Here is a 25,376-nt window from a genome sequence, read left to right as displayed (position 1 = left end):
ACAGGAGAATGCTTGGAGACTTTCCAGGTCTGCTTTGGTTCCTCCTCCTCCATTTCCACCAGTCCATCAGGGGGTTGGGGGGAGGTCCTTGAGGAGTAGCCCTGGGCAGACTGCACTGACTCCCGCTTGCCCTTCCCAGGTCTCTCCCACCCCTCTGGGGTCTGGCAGCTCAGACTTTTCTGGGAGAGTGAGAGCATCAAGCCTTCAAGCTGCCCCCTTACATCCTCTGAGAGGTGGTCTGGTAATGCCATAGAGGTGCTGCAGAGAGGTGGGTTCTCTGAGTCCACGGGGAGGAAGAGGACACTGTTCTGCTGAGGGTTACAGTGCTCCAGCAGTGGGCAGGCCTCATTTCCTTCCACAATGGCCAACTGACTGGCTGTGCTGCTCCTAATAGCAGGAGGGGCAGGTTCCACAGCTTGAGTGGGAGGGACAGCCTTCAGGGGAAGCACCATGGTTTGAAGGGTTTGGGCCACCAGCTGCCCCTGGGGCTGAAGCTTAGGTTGCAGCCTGGCCACTCCTCTGCCTTCCTCAGTGATGAGCAGTGCCACCTCCAGGTGGCCCTCAGCAGCAGGCTCCTGCACCAGGGGCTCCTGCTTCACAATCCCTCTTCCAGGTGGCAGTAGCCACTCTGCAGACACCTCTTCATTTAGGGACGGGAGATCCTGGTCATCTGCTGAGCAGAGGTTCTCACGCTCAAACCAATCAGGGCACTGAGCCTGCCACTCTCGGAACCTCTCCACAGCTTCCTTGAGCTGCCAGCCACTGGGACTCTGCAGGTAATTCTCCCCTGTGAGCTCCCCAACGCGGTGCATCCGGCCAGGTTCATACATCTCCAGGTCCTGAATCCGGAAGTAAACCTCCTCAAATCTGTCCATGAGTGGGTACCTAGAAGTGATGTTGAAGAGGTCCGGGATATCACTCTCACTGCTGATGTCACTAAAGTAGCATACGATGTAGGTGCCAAAGCAGGCTGGCTTCTTGAAATCTGGCAGGATCATATTCATGGCTGCTGTGAAAAGGTCCCCAGCAAGCTGCTGGTGGTCACATCGAAGCTGGACAGCAGGCTCTTCCCAGCCAAGTATGGCCTGCCACTTGGCTCGGGTACCTCGGGAACACAGGATGATGATCTTGGAATTGCTCTCTACCATCTCCTGCTTCTGCCGGCCCACCCAGGTCATGACTCCCATCTCTGAGATGATCTGCTCCTCCAGCAGGTCGAGGGTCACTTCAGTGCCACAGACAGTGAGCAGGAACTGGGCGAACTTTAGGACCACATCCACAAAGAGAGGGTGGTCGGCAGAGTAGACAATCCAAACCTTCCTGGGCTTCAGGGGAGGGGGCATCAGGCCAGTGGTGGGCAGGACATCTGGGGGAAACAAGGCAAGCCAAGCTCACAGGTTCAGATGTGTGTCTGTGCTGACCCTACACCACAGGCCAAGGGGAGGAAACCAGACCAGGCAGAGCTTGGCTCCCTAGATTAAAAAATGCAACCGAGGCCTAGGAGTAAGCCAAGATGTTGCTGTTTTACCTATTTTGGCTGCATGAAAAAAATCAGTCTGGTACCTTCTGGAAAAAAGAATCTCTCACATTTCTATCTGGCCTTCAGCCTAATAAAGTTCATCAAAAAGAAAAAAATAGAAATAAAGACCTGACTATGGAACAGGTATGACCTCTTTTTTAAAAAATTAAATTTTTATTGATTTCAGAGAGGAAGGGACAGGGAGAAAGAGATAGAAACATCAATGATGAGACTCACTGATTGGCTGCCTCCTGCACATCCCCTATGATCGAGACCATAACCCCGGCATGTGCCCTGACTAGGAATCGAACCCAGCACCTCTTGGTCCATTGGACGACACTCAATCCACTGAGCCACCACAGCTGAGCCAGGGATGACCTTTTTTCACAAAATATGGTTGGTACCTTACCTCCTTTCCTTGTCCAGGTGATTTAAAAAACTTTGCCCCAGCCTTGCCATTTAAGGTGGCCTCTTTGGGGATGAGGTCTTCTGAAGGGACTCAGGAGTTAAACTGCGGAAGGTGACCCAACCATTATCTCAGGAGAACCCTCCATCACATCTTTAAAAATAAACATACACCTCTCTCATCATTGATGTTTCTATCTTTCTCTCCCTCTCCCTTCCTCTCTGAAATCAATAAAAAATATATTAAAAAAAAAAAAGTAAGCCTGGCTGGTGTGCCTCAATAGTTGTAAGGGGCATGCAGGAAGCAACCGATCAATGATTCTCTCTCATCATTGATGCTTCTATCTCTCTCTTCCTCTCCCTCTCTCTGAAATCAATAAAAATATATTAAAAAATAAAAATAAACATATGCTAAACCCAGCGTACCCCCACCAGGAAATACTGACCTGTGTCTCTGGTGTCACTGCCATATTTTTCATGATGAGACCCTGAAATGAAAAACATGAAAGTTCTTTTGAAAAACTAGGGACTAACTCACAGAGGCATCTGACAGAGGAGTGCTGCCCAACCCCTAACAAAGGGCAACTTATAAGGGAAGGCAGCCAGAGGCAGGGAGATCGTGCTGTGTGGAGTTACTCAGATGTGAATCTCAGTCAGCCATGACAAGCTGTGAGATATGGGAAAGTTATTAACACCTGAGAAACTCAGTTTCTTCCTCTGTAAAATGGGTCTGTGGTGGGTGATTAAATGAGATTGCTATGTGCCCGACACATACTCAGTCAGCTGAAGTCACAAGTATTCTGTGGAACAGACCCAGCCAGAACCCCTAGAATGGTGACTGAGGTACCTCATTACAGTCCTGGTTCTACTCTTCCCAGTTTGGCCACTCCCAAGGAGACTCCTCACTTGAGGAAAAGCCCTTCCCCAGAGGTGTCTTTGCAGGAAGCATAAATCTTACAATATATATCCAAAAGTAGCCTCCAACAGGTGCATTTACATTTTCTCCTAGTATTTTTGAGGTGAGGAAAGGAAACCAACATACTTGAGCAATTGCCCCCCTCAGAGATGCAATGAAGGAAACTTAGTGCAGAAGTCAACTCTTTGGTGATACTGATGGGAGAAAGAGAACCCACAGATGGTCAAGGAAGACCTTTACTGTAGAGCCTTCATTTTAATCCCCACCCTTTGGGCCTCTTCTCAGAACTATCAAAAGACAAGTCAGATGATGAGGTTTCTTTCCTATCCTTTCCTTTAGCCTGCATGTGGCACTTCAGGAAAGGTCAGAAGTGCAAAAGCAGTAATGAAACAAGAAGTCACCCTGACATCTATAGAGAGCTTTATGGTTTACAAAGCATTTGCAGAGACATTTAACTCATTTTACTGCCAGTAATCCTAGGGAGGACCCTCTCCATAGGTCTTTTGGTGTCTGGTTTGGTGTTCTTTCCACCACACAATAATTAATACTGATTAAGCACCTAATCCTGATGAGCCTTGTAAGTGTGGAAATGGCCTCCCAGATCAATGAAGGAGTCCAGGGTTGTGGAGGGGCAGGGAAAGGCCAAGTCCCCTAACCTGAAAATCCATGTTCTCTATTTAGAACCTGGCCAGAGAGGGCTGCAGTGTGGAGGGGGAACCAATATTTATTAATACCCACCAAAAAGCACCTTCCCTGCTGTATCATTTAACCCATCCACAGCTGTGAGAGGGAGGCATTATGACTCTATTTTCCAAAAAAGACAACCAAATCTATGGTTTATTAAGCAACTTGCCTATGACTGCAAATCAATGAACTGGGGTACACAGCCCTGTGCTCTGTTTCCCCAGAGCTTTCCCTATCATATCATGCTGTCCTTTGTCATCCTACTCTCCCTGACCTCAGGACTACAGTCTGGGGACTGCTGCAGGATGGGGTAGCTCAGGTTGCTCCACCTGCCTGGCTGATCATGTCTCATGCAGGAAAACTCCACTCTAGTTCCTTCCAACCTGTTGATTTAATTGATTTTAGAGAGAGGAAGGTGGGGGGGAGAGAGAAAGAGAGATTGATTTGTTCTTCCACTCATTTATGCACCCACTGGTTGATTCTTGTATGTGTCTTGATCAGGGATTGAACCCACAACCTTGGCATATCAGAATGATGCTCTATCCAAATGAGCTACCTGGCCACGGCCCCAACCTGTTGATTTTAATATTAATTTCAGTGGCAATAAATATAATTGTGGCTAACATATAATGAGCAAATATGTGCCAAACTCTGTGCTAAGAATCCATATGCATTATCTCATGTAATCTTTATAATTGTTTGATGATGTGGGTATCATTATAATTTCCATTTTGATAAAAAAGGAACCTGAGGCTTAGAGAATAAAGTAATTTTCCCAGGTGGTAAGTGATGGAGCTGGTATTTGAGCCCAGCCAGGTCAACCTTACTGCAAGCTCTAATTGATAACAGAGGTGTAATCTGTACAAATTTGAGATTGAAGGGTGCCTTCTGAGCACAGCATTACAGAAACTGGAGTGGAAAGGGGGAGATGGGAAGAAAGAGAAGAGCAGAGGGAAAACCCCAGGACCCGTACCCCAGTGTCTGCCCCTTACCAGATAACCTCCAGGTCATGCAGAGGATCAGCAGAATGATGCAGCCCACCATCAGGATGGAGATGCCCGTGATGAAACCATACACCCACAGGGGTATGTACTCTGTGGCGAGCAGAACAGCATGAGTGATGTGGCAGGGAGGCCTGTTATGCCAGCCCTGAGGTCCTCCAGCCCCTAAGCTGGCCTCTCCGGCCTGCACCATGACATACTGGTGATCTCACCCACCCCTGGGCAACTTTGAAAGCCTGGCCCGGCACCAGGCTCAGTCAGGAACTTCTCATATGGCCCCTGAGGAATGTCCCCTTGGGTCTCCTGCAGCACACTATGGGAAGGATCAGTGGCCTTACCTGCAATCGGGTCTGCTATGAGAACAAAGGAAAATAGTATTTCAATTATTAACAGTAATCACAAAACCATTACTGACATTCACTGAGGACCTGCTAATAGCCATGGCCCTATACCAACCACTTTATTTATTTATTTATTTATTTATCCTCACCCGAGAATATTTTTCCATTGATTCTTAGAGAGAGTGGAAGCGAGGGGGAGAGACAGAGAGAAACATTGGTGTGAGAGAGACACATCGATTGGTGGCCTTCCATATGAACCCTGACCAGGGCCAGGGATCAAGCCTGTAACCAAGGTACATGCCCTTGACCAGAACTGAACCCAGGACTTTTCAGTCCACAGGACTCTACCCATTGAGCCAAACCGGCTAGGGCTCAACCACTTTAGATACAGGTTAAACTTGATGAAACCATTTAAACAAAACACCTGAGTTTCTAGGCTACCAAGTAATGCCCCTCCCTTCACTTGGCAGACTGGGGTTTATGTCGAAACCAGTGCAATGCCTGTTGCTTTCTGCTCAGTTTTGACTATAGCCAAAAGTCAGGCTTCTGAACAGCCTCTGCCACTTCCTTGGTGTATCATCTTGGACAAGTTACACATCTTTGGGCCTCAGTTTCTTCATCTATGAACCTGGGGGCAGGAGTTTCTACTTCTTGGTACTTTGGTTCACAATTTATGAAGATTTTTGTTCTGTACATGGAATATAACTGTAACTCTATGACAGTAACAATCCCCATTTTTTTCAGTCACAAAAGTTGAGGATCAGAAAGATTAAGTACTGTACTTTACCCAAGTCTACACAGCTAATACAATGCAGTCAGCAGTCCAACCCAGGAGTGTCTCTCTAAAGCCCTGCATCACAGGCCTGAATAACTCCAAGTTAAACTCTGCCCTCACCCTTAGGACCATGTCAGGGTTCAGCTCAAGTTGTTGACCTTCATTAATTCTCACCCCAATTGTGTTCCAAGATAGACATCTGCTTCCTACCTGGAATTTCTGGACAGGAAACATTCACGGAGTGTCTACGGCAGTCATTCAGACAGCTGCTAAAGAAGGGCTGGATCTGTGAGACCAGAGAAGGGCAGGGAAGACAGGGACTGGGAGACACAGGACTCCCATCAATGCTTTCCTGACAGAAGAGTAATGGACCCTGGCTGACTGCTTCAGTATCTCAATGTGGCGGTTAGGTGATCATCCATCCATCAAGAGGAGCCCTGCTCAGGTGAGGCTGGGAGAGAAGGGCTTCCAGGCAGGGAGTCCCAGATGGTAGTGGCGTTGGGTCCTCAGAGAGAGCACCAGTCACAAACTGCCCTCCTCCCCTCCCTCATCCCTCTAGAAGGAATGCCCACCTGTGCATGCTCTCTGTTATATCACACTCACCCACCTGCACTCGGTGGTGGCAGCACCAATTAAAGTTTGGTAGGGTGAGCGTGACATTGGATCGCTGGTGGGAGTCCTCTCGTGTGGGCTGAAGAGAGGGGAGAGGATAGGTGAGGCAAGCTGGATGAGAGCTGGCCACAGTGCTGCAGGAATTGATGACAACATTCCCTACTACTGTCAGTGTGCCTCACAAAGGCCACAAGAGAAATGCCTTCAGGTTTCCGCTCCAGGAAAACGATGTTTCCCTAGTGCATCGGGCCTGTTGTTAACTTATGAACACAGCTGGTGACCAGTATTTCCCTCTTTGTATTGGCTGCTAAGGACCATGGAGACAGATCTGTGCTCACCCCCAGCAGCGTTGCATACATTTTCTGTACTCATCTCACCCTGGCTCCATCTTACTTGCCTCATTTTTATTTCCCCTTGTCTTCATTTCCACATTTTAAAAATCTTCCAATCTTTTTGAAATAAATAGAATAAACAAAGTGGAACAAAAAGAGAACAGTGGAGAATGTGGGAGGGAAGGACAAAAAGGATGGAATGGTGAGCAGGGCTAACTACAGACATTAAGAGCAAAAGGAAACCTCAACCACAGAATCAACTACTAGTATGTATCAACTGCATACCAAAGGGCACAGCACTGAGCGCTAGACTTCTGGCAATAGTTTTGTCAGGACTGATAAGGGGACGCTGAAGGCTTGGAGAGGTGGCTCTGAGCTATGTTTGAGGGGTTAAGAGTGGCAGACTTACCGCAGGTATATCCAGTATGTGTTTGAAACATCTCTGATTCTCTGTGCGTGGGAAACTGTTCAGCAGGATCTGGTAATGGGTAGATTCATCCCACAGAGTGAAGCTCACCCGCAGCCGGTAGGCTTCCAGGGTCTCCACGGTGATGTTGGGATCCCACAGGCTGCCTGCCCAGGGCACAGACATAGGCTGGGAGTGAGGAGAGGGCATGTATGTGTACCCAAATAAAGCTCCCCTGGCATGCCAGCCAAAGTTACCTGAACTCACACAGGGCCTGGTTATCTTCATCCTGGGGTCCTCACAGTCTGCAGACCCAGAAAAAAAATGGCACCATTAAGTCTCTGCCTTATAAAGTTTGCTATTCTTCCAGAATGCTGATACCAAAGATAACATCCTTTTCCTTCTGAGGAGCCTATTCAAGGATGGCCCCTTCAAAGCAAGCTCTAGGACTGGACTGTGGCCATTGACCAGAGTCCCCAGAGCACTGGGGCTGACCTGGTTGTCTCATCCCTCCTCTACCAGGGAACTGTCTAGTTTCAAGTGTATTTCTCCTGAGCTTGCTTGCTTGCTTTCTTTCTTTCTTTCTTTCTTTCTTTCTTTCTTTCTTTCTTTATTTTTGTGAGCTTGCTTTAGATAACCATCTCTCCCCACTGCAGCTTCCTCTCTAGAGTTGCCTCTGCCTTTTTACGAGGGGAGAAGTTTGTTCTTTGTTCCTCCATGGCAGTGTTTCTTGAACTTCCATGTGCACAATCATCAGTAGTTTCTGATTCAGCAGGTCTGGAATGGGTCCTAAGAATCTGCATTCAATGACATTGTTGGTTCTGGGACTACCTTAAGGACCACTGCTCCATAGATATCTTCTTGATCTCCTTCACCAATTTCCTTGACTGTAATTTTACTTTTTTTTGTCTTTTTAATATATTTTTATTGATTTCAGAGAGGAAGAGAGAGATGGACACATCAATGAGAGAGAATCACTGATTGGCTGCCTCCTGTACGCCCCACATTGGGGATCGAGCCCACAACCCAGGCATGTGCCCTGACCTGGAATCAAACCATGACCTCCTGGTTCACAGGTAAAGACTCAACCACTGAGCCACGTCAGCCAGGCTTTACTTCGGTTTAAGAAGACACGTGACAGGTATGAATTACCATGGAGTGACAGAGACTGAGTCAGTTTACTTTAAGGACAGGGGAGGGGACTGGGGGACATTCACTTATTCAACAAATACTTATGGAGCTCTCAATATGTGCCAGGCACCATTTTAAAAACTGGAGATACAGTGGTAAATAAGACAAAGTCCCTGTCCTCCAGAGATTACATTCCAGTAAAAGAGACCAATAAAAACAAACAATAATGTCACAAATATAATATGAAATGTCAGGGAGTGATGAGTAAGAAAAAGGAAAATAAAGTAGGGTATGTGGATAGTGAGTGTGTGTGTGTGTGGAATCACTCACAGATGAAGGTCATCATCATTCTAACAAGCATTTCCTGATCACCTACTAAATGCAAGCCAATTTGTGAGGTTCTAGTGCAGCCGTGGGCAAACTACGGCCCGCGGGCCGGATCCGGCCCATTTGAAATGAATAAAACTAAAAAAAAAAAAAAAGACCGTACCCTTTTATGTAATGATGTTTACTTTGAATGTATATTAGTTCACACAAACACTCCATCCATGCTTTTGTTCCGGCCCTCTGTTCCAGTTTAAGCACCCATTGTGGCCCTCGAGTCAAAAAGTTTGCCCACCCCTGTTCTAGTGACTACACAAACGAGTATGAGACCCAGACCCTGTCCTCAGAGAGGCTGGCGTTCCGGATATAGTTGGTTTTGAACAATAAAAAGTTTTGTAAGTAGTGGCTGAGATTCTGGGGAGGGCAGAAAAATAGAAGGTGCACATTGAATGCTGCTTTAGTAGATAAACCTGGCAGTATTCATAGGCAGGATGGATTAGTGGGGGAGATGGTATCCTACATTGGGTGGTGTTAGATAAATGCAGGCAGGATGTGGGGTAAAAGTGAAGAACAAGGTGATGGAAGCTGGGACGAGGCTGGGATCAAGGGTTACAACTCTTCCAAAAGTGGCTTGTCCTCCTGATACTTTCTGGGTAGGAGCATGCTTCTCTAGATAGGAAGGAACTCCAGTTCCCATAAAACTCCTGGGGTCTTGGGCCAATATCCACTGTTTGTGCCAACAGAGAACGGGCTCTGCCTTCAGGGAGTAGAGGTTGAGGCCACATACAGAAGGGCTCCCTATCCCTGGCATCTGTTTGTTCTGTGGGTACCACATGCTGACAATGGCAGCCATTGTCCAGCTGAGCAGGGTGGCTGATGTCTGGGCCACTTGTTGGTTTCTTCTGCAGAGCCATGTGGTGAAGGGAAGGGCTTGGTATGGCACTCTTACCTGGCACAGGAAAGTTCCTGGATTGGTGGTTTGGGTCCCCATCAGGGATGGGCTTGGGCAGGTGGTGAATGGTCACTTCATATTCCTGGCCAGGTTCTACCACAAAGTGGCTAAAGGTAAAATGCCACTGAAGAGAAGGGAGGAAGGGGAGGTTGGACAGGTCACACACCATACCTCTCACACAGCTATGCCCAAAGAACCCCACCCTACCCACTCCCAAAAGATCAGTCAAAAAATAAGAAGAAATAACCATCACAACAAGATCCAAAATCAGAGGTTTCTGTATCTTTGCTCTTTGTTTCCTCTGGTCTTTCCTTCCTATTTCAAAAAACCTAAACCTGGCCTAATCAATAAAGTGTCATATACAGGAGAATCTGGGGAAAGCCCTCCTCCTACATCAGCCCTCCCAAAGTGCAGAACAATGGTGTTAGGAAGCCAGCTCAGGGCTATTAGAGAGCTGGCACACAAGAGGCAGCTAAAAACTATTTGTTAAGTGACTCTTCTTCCTTAAATGGGAAAGCCAGGAATCTCTTAAGATTGTTCCAGAGCATGAAAGTGCAGAGGGAGGGATAGAAAAAGCCCTAGTCATCCTGGGCCTGCAGGCACCTTTGTTGCAGAGATGACAGAATGTGAGTGGAGAGATTTTCTGGAGGGTGCAGATAACAGATACTGACTTCAACCTCCATTCTAATTACCCTGGTGGGATCCTTTGCTTTAAGTATCTAGGCACCTGGTCCTCATCATGCACTCAAGTTTGGGGGCTAATGAAACATGGGAGAGGGAAATGTGTTTGTGGAAAATCTGCAAATGGCCACTTTTTGCAGATGTAAACAAGCAGTTTTCAAACTGAAGCTTGCATCAGAATCACTTGGTGGGCTTGTTGAAGGATTGCCACCTGAGTTTCTGATTCAGCAGGTCTAGGGTAGGGCTCTAGAATCTGCATTTCTGACAAGCCCAGGTCATGCTGATGTGCTGTTCTGGAACCACATTTTGAAAACAACTGCTTTAAACAAACTAAATAAGAATCAACATTTTACCATCTGGCCATGAACAGCAATGTGAGCTGAAATTGTACAGAACTCATTTGCTTGTGCCCCGCCCACTGCAGTTTTCTGGTCTTGGCAAAGTTGTTCTTTTCCAAAGGCAGTGCCCAGATTAATCTCAGTTACAAATAAAGGTGGCAGGAAGCAGGGCAGGGGAAGGTGTCTCCTCATTCAACTTACTTTACAATGACTGGCTAGGGAAGGTTGAAAGGAAAAGCAGGGGGTTGGCATGTCTGGGAAGTTTTCAAAAACATGTTCTGCTCCTCGTGATCATCAGAGGAACATAATCCACCCAGGAGCTTGATTCTTACCCGCTTCTGATGATGCCGCAGTTTAGAGAGAAACTCAAACTTGACACACAACCGCTCATTGGTGTTCAGCTGCAGGACAGATAGCTCTGCACCCTCCAGGTAGAGGATGCTGGCTGAAGACCAAAGGGAGGAGAGGAGACACAGATTCAGATGAATAAGACAAACCACTGGGTGTGTCACTTCCCTGTTGGTTAGGCTTGCTCACTCTTGAAAGAAAATCTGCCCATCTTACCCAACCCTGTACTTCCTGTTCCTCCCAGCTCATTCTTGGGTCTAAGTTAGCCTCCTGCCCTGCAGATAGTTACTTCCCAGCTACACAGGGACAAGCAACACTTTATACTGGTCTAAAAGCAAAGGCTTTGCAAGTTTGTGGCTAAGGCGTTGGCAACAGGGCATGGTGTTTAATATAGCCACCCACCATCCTTGAAGATGCTGCAACAGCAGCAGTGGCTGGGGACTTACAAAAAGAACTCCCCCAGGCCTTATTCACAAATCTAGGGCTGGCTCTTATTAACCTCAATTTTCTCAATTCTGTAACACAACTCTCTATCCCTAAGAGTTTTTTGGGGGGTGTCATTTGAAGAAACGGTAACCTCTAAAGTAAGGGAAAAAGCAGGCTGACAAATGTGTTAACCATTAAATATTTGGTACTGTGGTCACAGAATTAACCATGTGACTTTTTTTTCTGGGGTGATAATGATTTTAGGCTGAAGGAAGGTCTTTCATAAAGGATAGTAGCATGAGACTATATTGTGGACCAATATCTAAAACACTGAAAAAGTATTCACTGTATGAAATGATGGATCCTTTCAGCACTAATTTGGTCCCTCATGTCTGAGCACAGGACTGGAAACCTAATTCTGAGTCTGATGGGAGAGTCAGATGGTCTAGTCTGTGGGTTCACCTGGAGGTGGGCAGAATCCCTCAGGTCTCACTGGCATGGCCACTCACCATCTGTCTGCAGTGTCCATTCAATATGAACCACAGGGACAGAATCTCCATGCTGGGTGTGGGCAAAGTGCAGCTGGACCTGGACATCTTTTGGGGATGAGGGGGTCAATTTTTGAGGCTGGATCCAGCTGTCATCCAGGCAGGTACCTGGAAGCCAGGAAAAGCAGAAATCAGAGACTTGCATGCTCTGCAAGACACTACAAGAAACTAAAGCATGCAAGCTAGATGCCCAGCAGTACATCCAGAGAGCTGGACCTTAAACATCAGGGGTGGGGTTCTCAGCTTTCCCATACTGCCCCCTCTTTTCTTGTGCTTGTCCCGGGTCACTGTAAAGCTTTGAAATCTCAAAGGTATATCAAGAGAGAACACAAAATACACAAGTTGGTTTTGAAATGAAATAGTGGTTGGAAATGGGGACAAAGGAAGGATGGGGTAATGAAAAGAGTTGTTTTATTTTTATATGCCAGGGTCCCTAATTAGCACAGACACTTAAAATATGTGCCTTCTTGAATTAAAACAAAATCAACCATAGTTGTCTCTCATGTTACAGTGACAAGTTCTGGCAAATCAAGCTGAATTACTGACACACCACGGCAGCACCTTAAGGATAATCTCAAAATCCAAAGGGCAGTTTAGCTTCTCACTTCCTGACTTTGGATAATGAATATTCTTTTTTTTAGGTGTTTTTTTTAATATTTTTATTGATTTCAGAGAGGAAGGGAGAGGGAAAGAGAGAGATAGAAACATCAATGATGAGAATCATTGATCAGCTGCCTCCAGCATGCCCCCTATGGGGATTGAGCCCACAACCTGGGCATGTGCCCTTGACTGGAATCGAACCTGGGACCCTTCAGTCCGCAGGCCAACAGTCTATCCACAGAGCCAAACCAGCTAGAGTTGAATATTAATTTTTTTAAAAGCATTATTATTGATTTTTAGAGAGAGGAAGGGAGAGGGAGAGACAGAGAGAAACATAAATGTGAGAGTGAAACATCAATCAGCAGCTTCCTGTATGCACCCACGCACCACACCGGGGATCAAGCCCACAACCTGGGTGTGTGCCCTGACAGGAATCAAACCAGCAACCCTTCAGTGAGCTGGATGTGGACCAACCAACTGAGCCACACCAGTCAGGGCATGGATGATGAATATTCTTGATAAGAAGTGCAGGTGTGCGCATTCAAGGCTCTCAAGGGTACCTCCTGCTGGAAGGTGCAGCCCTCATCCCAGACTGGAAGAGGAAGGGCAGCGCTTTTGTCAGCGATCAGCATGAGGTTAGCACTTTATCAAAGCAACAAGAACAACAACAACAAAAAAGATGACTTACTATTCTTGACTGTGCAGTTTAGCCCCTGTGGAAAAAAAAGGAGGTCATTACAGCTGGAAAAGAACTTTAATTCACAAGCTGGGCTCCAAACACTTTTTTTTTTTGGCTCATTCTGGCCCTGCTTTCTCACTTTTGGGGGCCAGCCTGGGAAGGGGGACGATATTATCCTCACACTTTCTCATCATGATGAGAAATAGGATGAGAAGTGGGGATAGTGGGTAACAAAACAGAACTGCTGTTTCCTAACTCTTATGAGCTGGGAACCTTCCAACTTCATTTATTTATTTTTAAAATATATTTTTATTGATTTCAGAGAGGAAGGGAGAGGGAGAAATAGAAACATGAATGATGAAAAAGAAATCATTGATCTGCCTCCTGCATACCCCCTACTGAGGATCAAGCCTGCAACCTGGGTATATGCCCCAACTGGGAATCGAAACATGACCTCCTGGTTCATAGGTTGATGCTCAAACACTGGGCCACACCAGCAGGACAAACCTTCCAACTTTAAAAACACTGAGAGGGTTCCTCTGGGGTGCCCTGGTGATAGGCCTCTAATCCCTTGAGGCTTCCAATCTTCAGTCTGGAAACAGTGCTGAAAGAGGGGAGATGAAAAACTCCAGTCCCTGGTAAAGAAATTTCACTAAGTCCCTACAAATTCCCTAAGGAAGATGTGCCAGACCGTTTACTGCATGAGTTATATACTATATTGTTTCATGAATCCTCATAAAACCCCTGGAGTTGAGTTGCCTCAAGAAATATAACATTGCCAAGCCTTGATTTCTTCAACGGTAAAATCAGAATAACCACAATACCAACTTCATAGTGTTTTTGAAAATTAAATGAGACAAATAGAAATAAAGATCTTGGGGCAGGAAGTGAGCTAGTAGTGATGGTGGTATATGTATGGTGCTTTTCACTTCTAATCTGTCTGTATTATGAAAAATTTTGAACAAAGGGAATGAATTCTTGTACTAGTTATGCAATAAAGTGAAATAATACATGCCCCCACACTGTTAAGCAGGAAACTTACTAGAAGCCCTGGGGGAATCATTATGAGAAATTCTGTTGGCTGCAATACCCATCTCACTGCCTGCTAAATGAGACTAAATTTGTCCAGTGTCTGGCACATAATGGCTGCTCTTTAATTACTGGTTCCCCTTCTTATAATAAGTGCTCAGTAAGTGGGGGAGGGGGGGCAGGAGTAAGGGCTGGGAGTGGGGCTAAAAGGGGGCAAAACCAGAGACATCTGTAATACTACCAACACTAAAAAATATATATTTTTTAAAAATTTAAAAATTTAATACTATTTTTGGTCTTGGTTTTTGATAGCCATTGTTGTATATAGATATGTTCTTTATAGTTTATATATAAACCAGCTCCTGAACCTTATCAAATACCTCTCCAGCATTTATTAACATAACTTCATAGATTTTGTCCTTTATTGATATAATGAATTATGTTGATAGATTTGCTGATAATGGACCAATTTTGAATTCCTGGAATAAATCCTACTTGATTATGGAACACTATTCTTTTGATATTTTACTATTAAATTTACTAATATTTTAATTTTGATATTCTATTAAATTTACTAATATTTACTAATAGAATTGTTTGCATTTAAATTCATAAGTGAGATCAGTCTGTAGTTTTCTTTTTGTATATGACTTATCAAGTTTTAGAATTTAGTTTTGCTAGCTTTAAAAAATACCTTCCCCCTCTTTTTCTGTGGTATTGAATACCCATCATAGGGTATGGCTGAATAAAGTAAGATCTAACTTAAATCTCAATGTCCATCAAAACAGAAATGGTTAAATAGATGGCTTTCTACTCTGGATTATGCAAATATTAAAGAGCATTAGATACATAGATGTCTATTGAGCTGGAGTGATGACTAAATGTGTTAAAGGGTAAGAAAAATAAGTTGCAAAAACTTTTTATTGTAGAATCGTTTTCTATGGAAATAAGTGATGAAAAAATCCATGAATATAACTGTATGAACATAGAAAAACATGTGGACAGATATATATCAGACACACTGGTTACTGAGGAATGAAGGAATGGAAGAGATGGAGAGAGGGATAATAAGGTGGAAAGGATGTAATCAAAATAAAATATGATATAAGTGAAATATAAAACAGCTCCTGAACCTTACCAAATACCTGTCCAGCATTTATTAACATAACTTTGTAGATTTTGTCCTGTGATCTCTAATGGAATATAAAATGGAATCTCTAATGGAATCTCTATAAAATTCCATTAGAGATCACAGAATGTTGACATGTATACATATTATCTTCTCCCCATCCCTAAACTAAATGAAAGTTATAGGAAAGAGAAAATTTTTATAGCCACTCAAGGACAAAGAGATGTGAACAAATTTCAAAAAATAACATGAAGACTGGCGCAAGCCCAGGGGAAGAACTTCAATCTGAGCTCTGCAGAATGGAGATGCAGACAAGAAAGAGGCCAAAGACTCATAGAACCCTTCTAAGAATCAGGTCTTTTTTTAAAATATATTTTTATTGATTTCAGAGAGGAAGGGAGAGGAAGAGAGATATAAACATCAATGATGAGAGAGAATCATCGATCAGCTGCCCCTTGCATGCCCCCTACTGGGGATCGAGCCCACAACCTGGAATGTGCCCTGACTAGAATAGAACCCAGGGCCCTTCAGTCCACAGGCTGGCGCTCTATCCACTGAGCCAAACCGGCTAGGGCAAAAATCAAGTCTTAAAGGTATCAGGTACTTGGGAGGTAGTGTAAAGCAGGCAGGGGGTGGGGTTATATGAAGGTCTACAAATGAGATTTGGGGAACCTTAGCCTTTCTTTTCCTGCCCTGACTTTAGAATGCTGGTGCCAAGCCCAGAGAAAAGATCTCCAGATTTGGACATCTGAGAGTCAACCAGTAGGTAGGCCAGGTTTACCTGGTCCCTATAGTAACCCAATGATCAATAAGTCCTATCTATACAGAGCATTCAATCAGCCTTTTAGACCTTTTATTTTAAGATTCTTCTTAAAATAATCTCAGACAGCCAAAGAGTACCAGATATTTGAGGTTTCTGGTGTGAAAAATAGATCAAAACAAAGTTTAAACAACGTTCTTGGAAGAAATAAGACAATGTTGGGAACAGAATAGAATTTTTAAAAATTACAATAATTTTAAAGAGTTAAGAGAGGACACAGAAACCATATGACAAGGACAAGATACTGTGGGGAAATGAGCAAGCAGAGAATAAAAATAAACCTTGAAAATAAAAAATTTCACAGAAGAGTTGGGCTATAAAATTCAGGAAATTTGTCTGAAAGTAGAACAAATACAAACAAAAATAGGAGAGAGAAAATGTGAATATTAGAGAATCAATTCAGGAAGGATATGGTATTATTAACTGGATTGCTAGAAGAAGATTACAGAGCAAATAGAGTGAAAAAAATTATTAAAAATAAAAGATTCTAGAACAAAGGAACACATATGTTCAAATTTAAAAGGTCCACTGTAATGGTCTGCACACAGATTAAAAAGAGACCTAGACCAAGGCCCAATATCATGAAACTTTTGGTATAGTAAAAATAAAAAGAAGATTCTGGGAAAAAACTAAAAATTTCTTATGATCAAGAACAAGACAGCGATGTCCTCTTATTCAACACTAGAGGCCTGGTGCATGAAATTCATGCACAGGAAGGGTCCTTAGGCCTGGACAGCGATCAGGGCCGATTGGAACCTGCTGGCTGGGACCTCCGTTCTGCGCTGCCCCCTGGCGGTCAGCGCACATCATAACAAGCGACCAAACTCCCGGTTGAACTCCCAAGGGGACACTTTGCATATTTGCCTTTTATATATAGAGAAGATAGTACTAGAATTCCTGGCCACAGTAATCAGACAAGAAGAAATAAAAGGCAGATAACATGATACTATATAGAGAGAACCCTAAAGATTTTACAAAAAAACCTACTAGAACTGAAAAATTCAGTAAAGTGCCAGGATACAAAATGAATATTCATAAATCTGTTGCATTTTTATACACCAATAATAAACTATCAGAGACAGAAACTAAGAAAATAATCCCATTTACAATTGCATTAAAAAAATTAAAATGCCTAGGAATAAATCTAACCAAGGAGGCAAAAGGCCGGTACTTGGAAAATTATAAAACACCAAAGAAAGACACTGAAGAAGATACAAATAAATGGAAGCATATACTGTGCTTATGGATAGGAATAATTAACATAATTAAAATGTCCATACTGTCCAAAGCAATCTATCGATTCAATGCAATTCCTATAAAAATGCCAATGTCTTCAACATTCTGAAGGAAAATAATTTTTAAACTAAGGTTTTTATAGCCAGCCAAATATATTTTAAAAGTGAGGGCAGAATAAAGACTTTTTTTCAGACATGTAAAGACTTAAATAAATTAATATATATATTTTATACAGGGGTTGGCAAAAGTAGGTTTACAGTTGTAATGCTAATAAATACAAGAATAAACTGTGTTTTGTGTACTCGCAACTATTTTTTCTACCTCTTTATGTATCCAGCCCTCATACCCTCATAACTTTTCTTAAGAAATTGCAGGAGGATATGCTCTAGCAAAATGAGGGAGGTAATCTTTGAGAAAGACAACACAGGGTCCAGGACCTGGGAGCTGTAAACATGACAAAATATCTAGTATGGCAGTTGTGCTACAGATCTAGAGAGTAATCACTCCAGACTGGAGCTGAGGACAGAGGGCACCAGGAGGGAGTTCTCTGGGGACAGGGGAATGAAACTGATGGGATATCTAATGTCTGTGGGAAAAAACCATATGACAAATCTGATAGAAAAAACTAAGACTAGTTACAATGAAAATTATGAAAATGAAGAATTAAAGCAATTATTACCTCCATGGGAAAAGAAATTATAACAAAAAAGAAATATAATCAAAAGTACACATACTTGCCTCATCAGTGAAGATTATTTACTTGTCATAATAAACACTGACCATTGATTTAACTAAAACTGTGATATAATTACAATGGAAAGATGGGGAGAAGGAGTGGAAGGAGGTTAATATAAGACATTTAGATATTCATCTATTATAAGTCAGCAGATAATATCTAAAATTGACAGATTAAGAATCCTATATAATAAAAGGGTAATATGCAAACAGACCAAACGGCAGAACAACCAAGCAAAGCATAATATGCTAATGATATGCTAAGGCTGCTCAACCACTCGCTATGATGTGCACTGACCACCAGGGAGCAGATGCTCTGACCAGTAGGTTAGCTTGCTGCTGGGGTCCGGACGATTGGGACTGAGCGAGATGGGCCAGACATGCCCTGGAGTCCTCCTGCGGTCCCTCCCCGACCTGATCATGCACCAGTGAGGTCCCTCAGCCTGGCCTGTGCCCTCTTGCAATCCGGGACCCCTCAGGGATGTCAGAGAGCCGGTTTCAGCCAGATTCCGCAGGCCCCCTTGGGGGGGGGGGGGGCAGACACAGGGCTCATGGCTGGCGAGCGCTGCTGTGGCAACGTGAGCCTCTCCCGATAGGTAGTGATTGGGCGCGAGCCCCTGGCAGGCACTGTGGGGCCGGGCCAGGATGAGCGGGAACAGCAGGTAGGAGTTGCAGGCAGCAATGGACTGCGGGTTTCAGCCCGATCCATGCAGGCCACCCAGAGGGACCCCACCCATGCATGAATTCGTGCACCGGGCCTCTAGTAACAATCTAAGTACATTTAGAAAGACAGAGACAAATGTAAAATTAACTAAAATAAGTATAAGTGGATCCATCATTTAGAAAGGGGTAACGGGTGAAATAAGGATTCACTCTTTTTTGTTTTAAACATCTTTGTACCATTTTAAAAGGATCAACCTTGATAAAAATTAATTAAAAGATAGAATTTTATCTATGATGTTACTCCAAACAAATGAAAGGATTGAAAAGTGAGATAAACAAATGAAAACATTAATTTGTTAGGGGAAAGAATAGCAGACATTTTTTCCTTATAATTTAATTTCTATATAGAATTTATATTAACAAAACATTTTAATAATGTAAAAAATACATTCAGGCCCAGCCAGTGTGGCTCAGGGGCTGAGTGTTGACCCATAAACCAGGAGGTTACAGTTCAATTTCTAATCAGGACACATGCCTGGGTAGAGGGCTCCATCCCCAGTAGGGGGTTTGCAGGAAGCAATCGATCAATATTCACTCTCATCATTGATATTTCTGACTCTTTCTCTTCCTCTCTCTGAAATCAATAAAAACATATTTTAAAAAATACATTTGGTGTCTTTGATCTTGTTTTATTCCCCTGCAGTAAATCATTCCTAATTTATTTCAAATGCCCATTTTTAAAAAATAGTAGGATCAGGATATTATTTACAAGCTACCTGTTTGTTAATGACATTATGTTAAGGCCTCCTGCAGAAATCCAAGAAGGAGAATGTTCATGATGATGATGGTAGCAGCTAATATTTATCAAGCTCTTCTTCTGTGTCAGGCATCATGCTAAGCACTTTATACACATATCTTATTTAATCTTTACAACAACCCTCTGAGGTAAGTACCATTATCTCATTTTTATTAGTGAAAAAACTGAAGCACAGGTAGGTTACCTAAGTCCCACAGGGCTCAAGGTCCCACAGGGCTAACACTCAAGCAACTTTGCTCCAGACCCATGCTCCTAATCACTGCTACACTGCCTCTCAATAAAAAATTGTGGGCCAACATTATCTACCCATAGTGGTGAAGATTAAAAGGAAGAAATAAAAGGCTGTATTCACCCTGTGCATTAGTGGCCACTACCAAGTGCGAGGTAAAGAGAAGTAAACTCTGAAGTCCCAGGCCGAGCTTTTTTTTTAAAATCCTCACCTGAGAATATTTTTTCCATTGATTTTCAGAGAGAGTGGAGAGGGGGCAGGGGAAGAGAGGAGAGAGAAACATTGATGTGAGAGAGACACATGGATTGGTTGCCTCCCACATGTGCGCCAGGTACTTGCCCTTGATGGGAATCAAACCCGAGACCCTTCAGTGTGCAGACTGACGCTGTAAATACTGAGCCATGGTGGCCAGGGCCAGGCAGAGCTTTGGTTCTCAGCTCTGCACTCAACAGGGTCAGCAGTGTGATCCTGGGCCCAATACCTAGCCTCTCTAACACATGTGATGTAGGCCTGGCAAGTTACTGTGAGCTCTGAATGAAGTTATACATGCTAACACCCCTGGCATAGTGCCTGAACAAAGCTAGACTACATGTCAGTACCCCTTGCACCTTCCCACACCGTAACCCATGTGGTCTAGCCCTTTCATGTATCTAGCAAGTTACTCACTTTCCTGATAACCCTGTAGGTGAGGGTCACCTCCTTTTATAGACGAAAACACATGCTCACAGCAGTGGAGTAACAGACAAGGGCTGTAGAGCTGGTGAGGGGAGCCCAGGTCTCACTCTAAGCCAAATGTCCTCTCCCCTGCACTGCATCACCTCTCACTTCGCCTCTGTAGCTCTTTGATGTTAGTTAGTCTCTAGGCTAGCATAGAAGGGAAGTGAGAAGTCCAGCATAATGGCAAAGGAACCTGTTAACTTTGCTGGGTCTACTGCCAGCAGTGACAGCAGCCCTGACTGCCTAAATGCCTACACTGCACGAGAGCATACACAGAACATACCTTTGTACACTTTGGAAGAGTGGCCCAGCTGAAAGCAGCTTTTGGAAATCAGTAAGGGTTAAACTAAACAGCTCTTGTACCACAAGTCAAAACCAGAGGTGCTCACACCAAGAAATAATTTAGAATGCCATACACATTCTGTCTGAAACATTGTGTGCTAACGGTCTATCTTTGTGGGCTTTCTTCTGAGCTGGTAGCCAAGGGAAACCTTGGATAAAGCCTACCCAGGGAACTGCAATTACTTACGGTTTCTCTAGTACCAACTTCTGTGGGAACTCAATGTCATCAGGGTTTTGAGGTACCAATCCAGGCAGCCAGTTTTTCACTGCTATTCAAGCAGAGTTAACCATTCACTCATAATTCACTTATCCCTGTGGTTTTTTATTCCAGATATTTATCAAGCTCCCACATCCTGTGTTGTAGCACTGGGCTAGGAACAGAATAGGCTCCTCTCTGTCAATGAGAGAGTCACTGAGAGCTAAACCAAACTGGGCTTTGGATAGACAGTTATATTCTGTAAAGTGTTATGAGCCCACTTTAAGATGGCTCACCTAACCAGCCCTTCTATTGTGGAAATGAGGAAAGCCAGGTGCAGGCAGCCTAAAATGCCCAAGGTTGCAGAAACTGTAAGTGATGAAGAGAAGTGTAAACCCGGGTCCTCTGAAATCAAGTTTGTGGCTTTAACTCTCCTCGAAACACCAGCAGAGAGAGAAATCTGAGGGGTGTAGTTTCTTTTTTTTTTTTCTAATCCTCTTATTTATTTTTAGAGAGAGAGAGAAATAATCGGTTACCTACCAAATGTGCCCCCATGGGGAATTGAACCCAAACCTGGACATGTGCTCTGACTGGAATTGAACCTGCAACCTTTTGGTGTACAACAAGCATGTCAAACTCATAGACAGCAGGCAGCATGCCACAAGTTTGACATGCCTGGTGTACAAGATGACTCTCCAACCAAGTGAGCCACCAGGCCAGGGCTAGCTTCTTTCTTTTTAAAGGGCTCAGTCAATGATGCAGGGGAGCTGTTTGTCACAGAAGTGCGCTGTTGGTGAGCCAGTTCTATGCAGAGTTAAGTGGGAGGAGGAAGAGCATGGAGATAGCAGGCAAACTTGGCCAATAAGCATCTCTTCCCAGCTCTCTCTGGAATCATTCTGTGCCCCTGCTCCCTACTCTCAGTAGCTTCCCACTTAGCAATTAATGTCAAAGTCAGTTAGTCCAGCTCTCATACCAGCCAGAAAGAATCCCTCCCTCCTTAGCTTCTTTTCTCACTTTCAACCACATACTTTATCCTGCCCAACCAAGGGCTGTGGCTCAGCCCCTTTCCACCACATGGGATGCTCAACAACTCTAGGAGGCTTCTACTTACCCCTCAGGGCTATTGCACTGTCTTCTCTGCCAGAAAGAACACCCCAGCTGGAAGTAATTTTTCCTTTCCCTGGAATTTTGTACATGCACTGGTTGTACAAAGAGCACTTGCTTCAGGCCACCTTGTATCATAATTACCATCTTCAAGCCTTTTCCCTCTTGGATGATTCAAGTCCCTTGGACATTAGGATTTCTTTTTTTTTTTTTAATTTTTTTAAATATATTTTATTGATTTTTTACAGAGAGGAAGGGAGAGAGATAGAGAGTTAGAAACATCGATGAGAGAGAAACATCGACCAGCTGCCTCCTGCACATCCCCCACTGGGGATGTGCCCGCAACCCAGGTACATGCCCTTGACCGGAATCGAACCCGGGACCCTTCAGTCCGCAGGCCGACGCTCTATCCACTGAGCCAAACCGGTTTCGGCAGGATTTCTTTATAGTTTCAGTTCCCACCAAAGTACCTTGTACTTTGCAGGTACCTGACAAATGGCCATCAAAATATGAACTTGGAATCTTCCATGGTAGAATAGTTCTATACCAAATCTATGGGAAGGATCTGCTGAGCATATATCTTCTGCTTTGCCCAATAGTGGGAGTCACAAGGACATATATTTCCTCTGCTAAACTAACTCACAGTCCATCCTCTTTTGGTAAATTCTCTACAAAAATTAGATAAGGAGAAATATCTTTAGAATTGTTTCACATACTTTGACTCAGACACTGAGCAGGGAGGGAGCTGAAGAAACCAGAGAGAAAGTGGAGGAAAGAGGGGGAACACTTTGAGCAAAGAAGCTGTGGAGGCGGGCACTGTGTTTTGCTGTTTCTTCCTTTTAAAATATATATTTTTTAATCGACTTCAGAGAGTAAGAGAAAAACAGAAACATCAATTATGCGAATCACTGATCTGCTGCCTCCTGCACGCCCCGCACTGGGGACCCAACCCCCAACACGGGCATGTGCCCTGATCAGATGGAATGGTGACCTCCTGGTTCATAGGTCCCCGCTCAACCACTAAGCAACACCCGCCAGGCTGCTGTTTCTTCCCTACCCCCCACCCGAACCCCTTAAGTTTGTCGTCCACAACAGGGCCACTACCCCAAGGGTAGGTGTGTCACCTCCTGTGGGCACACGTGGCTACTATTCGACAGTTGTAAAACGGAGATCCCAGGCCCAGGCCCGAGTGGTGGTGGTGATTGTGATGCAGGGCGCTGGAGAGGCGGTGTCTTAATCATCTGCATATTCTCAGGGTTTAGCCCTGCTGGGGAGGTGGCACCAAGTAGCCCGAGTCCGTCGGCCGCCCTTAGAAGCTCTCTGCACAGCTGTTCCTTTAAGGTTACAGGCCGCGACTCACCGGAGGCTCTGACCCCTGGGCCCCGGAGGCAGCCCAGGCTAGTGCGCAGCGTTGTCCATCCAGAGTGTCCCCCCCCCCCCCCCGCGGGAGCGGGCTAATATCCGCTGGGGCCTCCACCCATCTGGCTGCTGCGGGCTTGCCGGGCTCCCCTGGAGAGGTAGCCTTAGGGTCAAATTATCTTCCAGGGCTCTACATGCGGCGGCCACTTGGGACTAGCAGGGGGTCTGCAGGGTGCACGGCGCGGGGAGGAGGGGGGGGGCAGTCCCTTCCCCCTGCCCTTTCTAACCAGCTCCACTCTATCTCTCGGGCGGGCCGCACGCCTCGATCTCTTTCCCCAAACCTTGGAGCCCAGCAGAGGTGTCCCTCCCGCCTCCCGCCTCCCGCCTCCCGCCTCCCGCCTCCCGCCTCCCGCCTCCCGCCCAGGACGTCAGTCAGGTGGTGCAACATACACCACGCGATCTCTTTTCCCCGCAAACTCCCTCTTCTCCCGGGTCCAAACCTCAACTCCCAACGCTTCGAGTGTCCTCCCTGGTGAGCCAACTCCTTGTGCCCAAGCCGCGAGCCCCCTCGGAGATCCCAACACATACTTCCTGCCGGCCCCGCGCCAGCTTCGAGCCAGGCAGCCTAGCCGTCCATCCGCGCTCCCGCCCGCAGCATCCTGGCGACTCCCGCGCCTCCAGGGCGCAACGGGGTCTCACCTGCTGGGAGCAAACTGGTGCGGGGTGGTCCAAGAGCCGCGGGGAAGCGCGACACGGAGCCAGACGGTACAGGAGCAGCAGCAGCAGCCCCAGCCCCAGAGGGGGCTCCAGAAGGACAAGAGGTCGGCGGCACAGAGCACCCATAGCCCCCAGCACTGTAGTGGAGCGCGCGGTCCAGAGTTGGGGGCGCAGGGAAGGAACGCCCGGGTCTTCCCCAAGTCCCAGTTGGCAGACTTCGCTCGCTTCCGGCCTCCAACACAGACAAAGGGCGGGCCGCTCCGAGGGGAGGGCTTCCGGCTGGGTGCGTCCCTAGGCTAGTCCCTCCCCCAGTCCGCTCGGGAGAGGTGCGCGCTCCCCCACTTCCGGCACCTTCGAAGCGCGCCCGGACACCGGACTCCCTGTCCCCACCGGCCGGCTCCCCACAGCAGACCCCGCCCGCGGGCGGGCCATCAGCTCACTTTCCACCCTCGGGCTGCTCCACATTTCATGCCGCTCTTATCGTCACGCTAGATTAAAGTTCGGTTTCCATCCTTTACCTCTTTGCTGTCGCCCCCAATCAGACTTCTCTTTTTTTCTCGGCCCTTCGACACCAGGTCCCTCCCTACTCGAGACTCAAAGGAAGGCTTTCTTTTTAGTCCTGGTCCCTCTTTACGCCCAGCCTCCTTCCCTCCCCCTCTCCCCCCTCGCCCCCTTCCTCCTCCTATTCTCTGGCTTTCCTTTTTTTCTCTCTAGGAGGCAGGGATCGCTTGGGCTCCAGAGCATTCCTGTTCCGCTCCAGAGGAAGTCGGAGCAGTCATTTCCCTCAAGTGTGACGGGAACTTGGGGAGATGAGATCCCTGGCCTCGTACTATTAGTTCCCAACAGCGCCCAGAGTGCCGTGTTTCCCAAGAGACTTACTCCTGGTCTGCTGAAGGACTATCTTTGGCCCTATTCTTCTATTAGTCTCCTGTCGAACATGTGCCAACTGCATCCTCTCCTCTCCATCTGCAATTGGGTGCGATCCCCTGTCCTGGGTTTCCGCCATCCCTCCTGCCGGATCCTGGCTTCCAGCCTTGCCCTCTCTTTTCATCCTACACACTCCAGACACATTTGCGTTTCGAAAACTGCATTTTTATCCCCTTTCTCCCTCCATCCTAAACCCACAACCAGCCGCATTTCCTTGCCTTGATGCCCATGGAATCTAGACGCACTTTGCATCTTCCTGTACTTTCCACCCACCTGAATTGGAGCTCCCAGAAATGGGCAGTATGGATTTTCTCACTGTCCAAAGCATCCACTGCCGT

The 25,376-nt window shown here is 45.7% G+C and overlaps 1 protein-coding gene across 1 annotated transcript in view; it reads right to left on the bottom strand.

The window, feature by feature from the left end:
* Positions 1 to 24,613, bottom strand: part of IL17RA (interleukin 17 receptor A) — a 35,065-nt gene extending 10,452 nt beyond the window's left edge. Inside the window, exons 1-13 of the mRNA XM_014453023.2 lie at positions 24,094 to 24,613; positions 13,028 to 13,052; positions 11,701 to 11,847; positions 10,750 to 10,862; positions 9,396 to 9,522; positions 7,249 to 7,296; positions 6,995 to 7,158; positions 6,249 to 6,332; positions 5,852 to 5,927; positions 4,864 to 4,878; positions 4,517 to 4,618; positions 2,371 to 2,412; positions 3 to 1,366 (exon numbers count right to left, since the gene is read on the bottom strand). Coding sequence (XP_014308509.1) covers positions 3 to 1,366; positions 2,371 to 2,412; positions 4,517 to 4,618; positions 4,864 to 4,878; positions 5,852 to 5,927; positions 6,249 to 6,332; positions 6,995 to 7,158; positions 7,249 to 7,296; positions 9,396 to 9,522; positions 10,750 to 10,862; positions 11,701 to 11,847; positions 13,028 to 13,052; positions 24,094 to 24,237 — 2,451 coding nt within the window. The 5' untranslated portion in view covers positions 24,238 to 24,613. The remainder of the gene's footprint in view (positions 1 to 2; positions 1,367 to 2,370; positions 2,413 to 4,516; positions 4,619 to 4,863; positions 4,879 to 5,851; positions 5,928 to 6,248; positions 6,333 to 6,994; positions 7,159 to 7,248; positions 7,297 to 9,395; positions 9,523 to 10,749; positions 10,863 to 11,700; positions 11,848 to 13,027; positions 13,053 to 24,093) is intronic.
* Between the last annotated feature and the right edge of the window lie 763 nt (positions 24,614 to 25,376).

The sequence above is a fragment of the Myotis lucifugus genome, unplaced genomic scaffold, assembly GCF_000147115.1.
Source record: "Myotis lucifugus unplaced genomic scaffold, Myoluc2.0 scaffold_19, whole genome shotgun sequence".
NCBI lineage: Eukaryota > Metazoa > Chordata > Mammalia > Chiroptera > Vespertilionidae > Myotis > Myotis lucifugus.
Note: the sequence above shows the minus strand (reverse complement) of the source record. Positions and strands in the feature narration are given on the sequence as shown.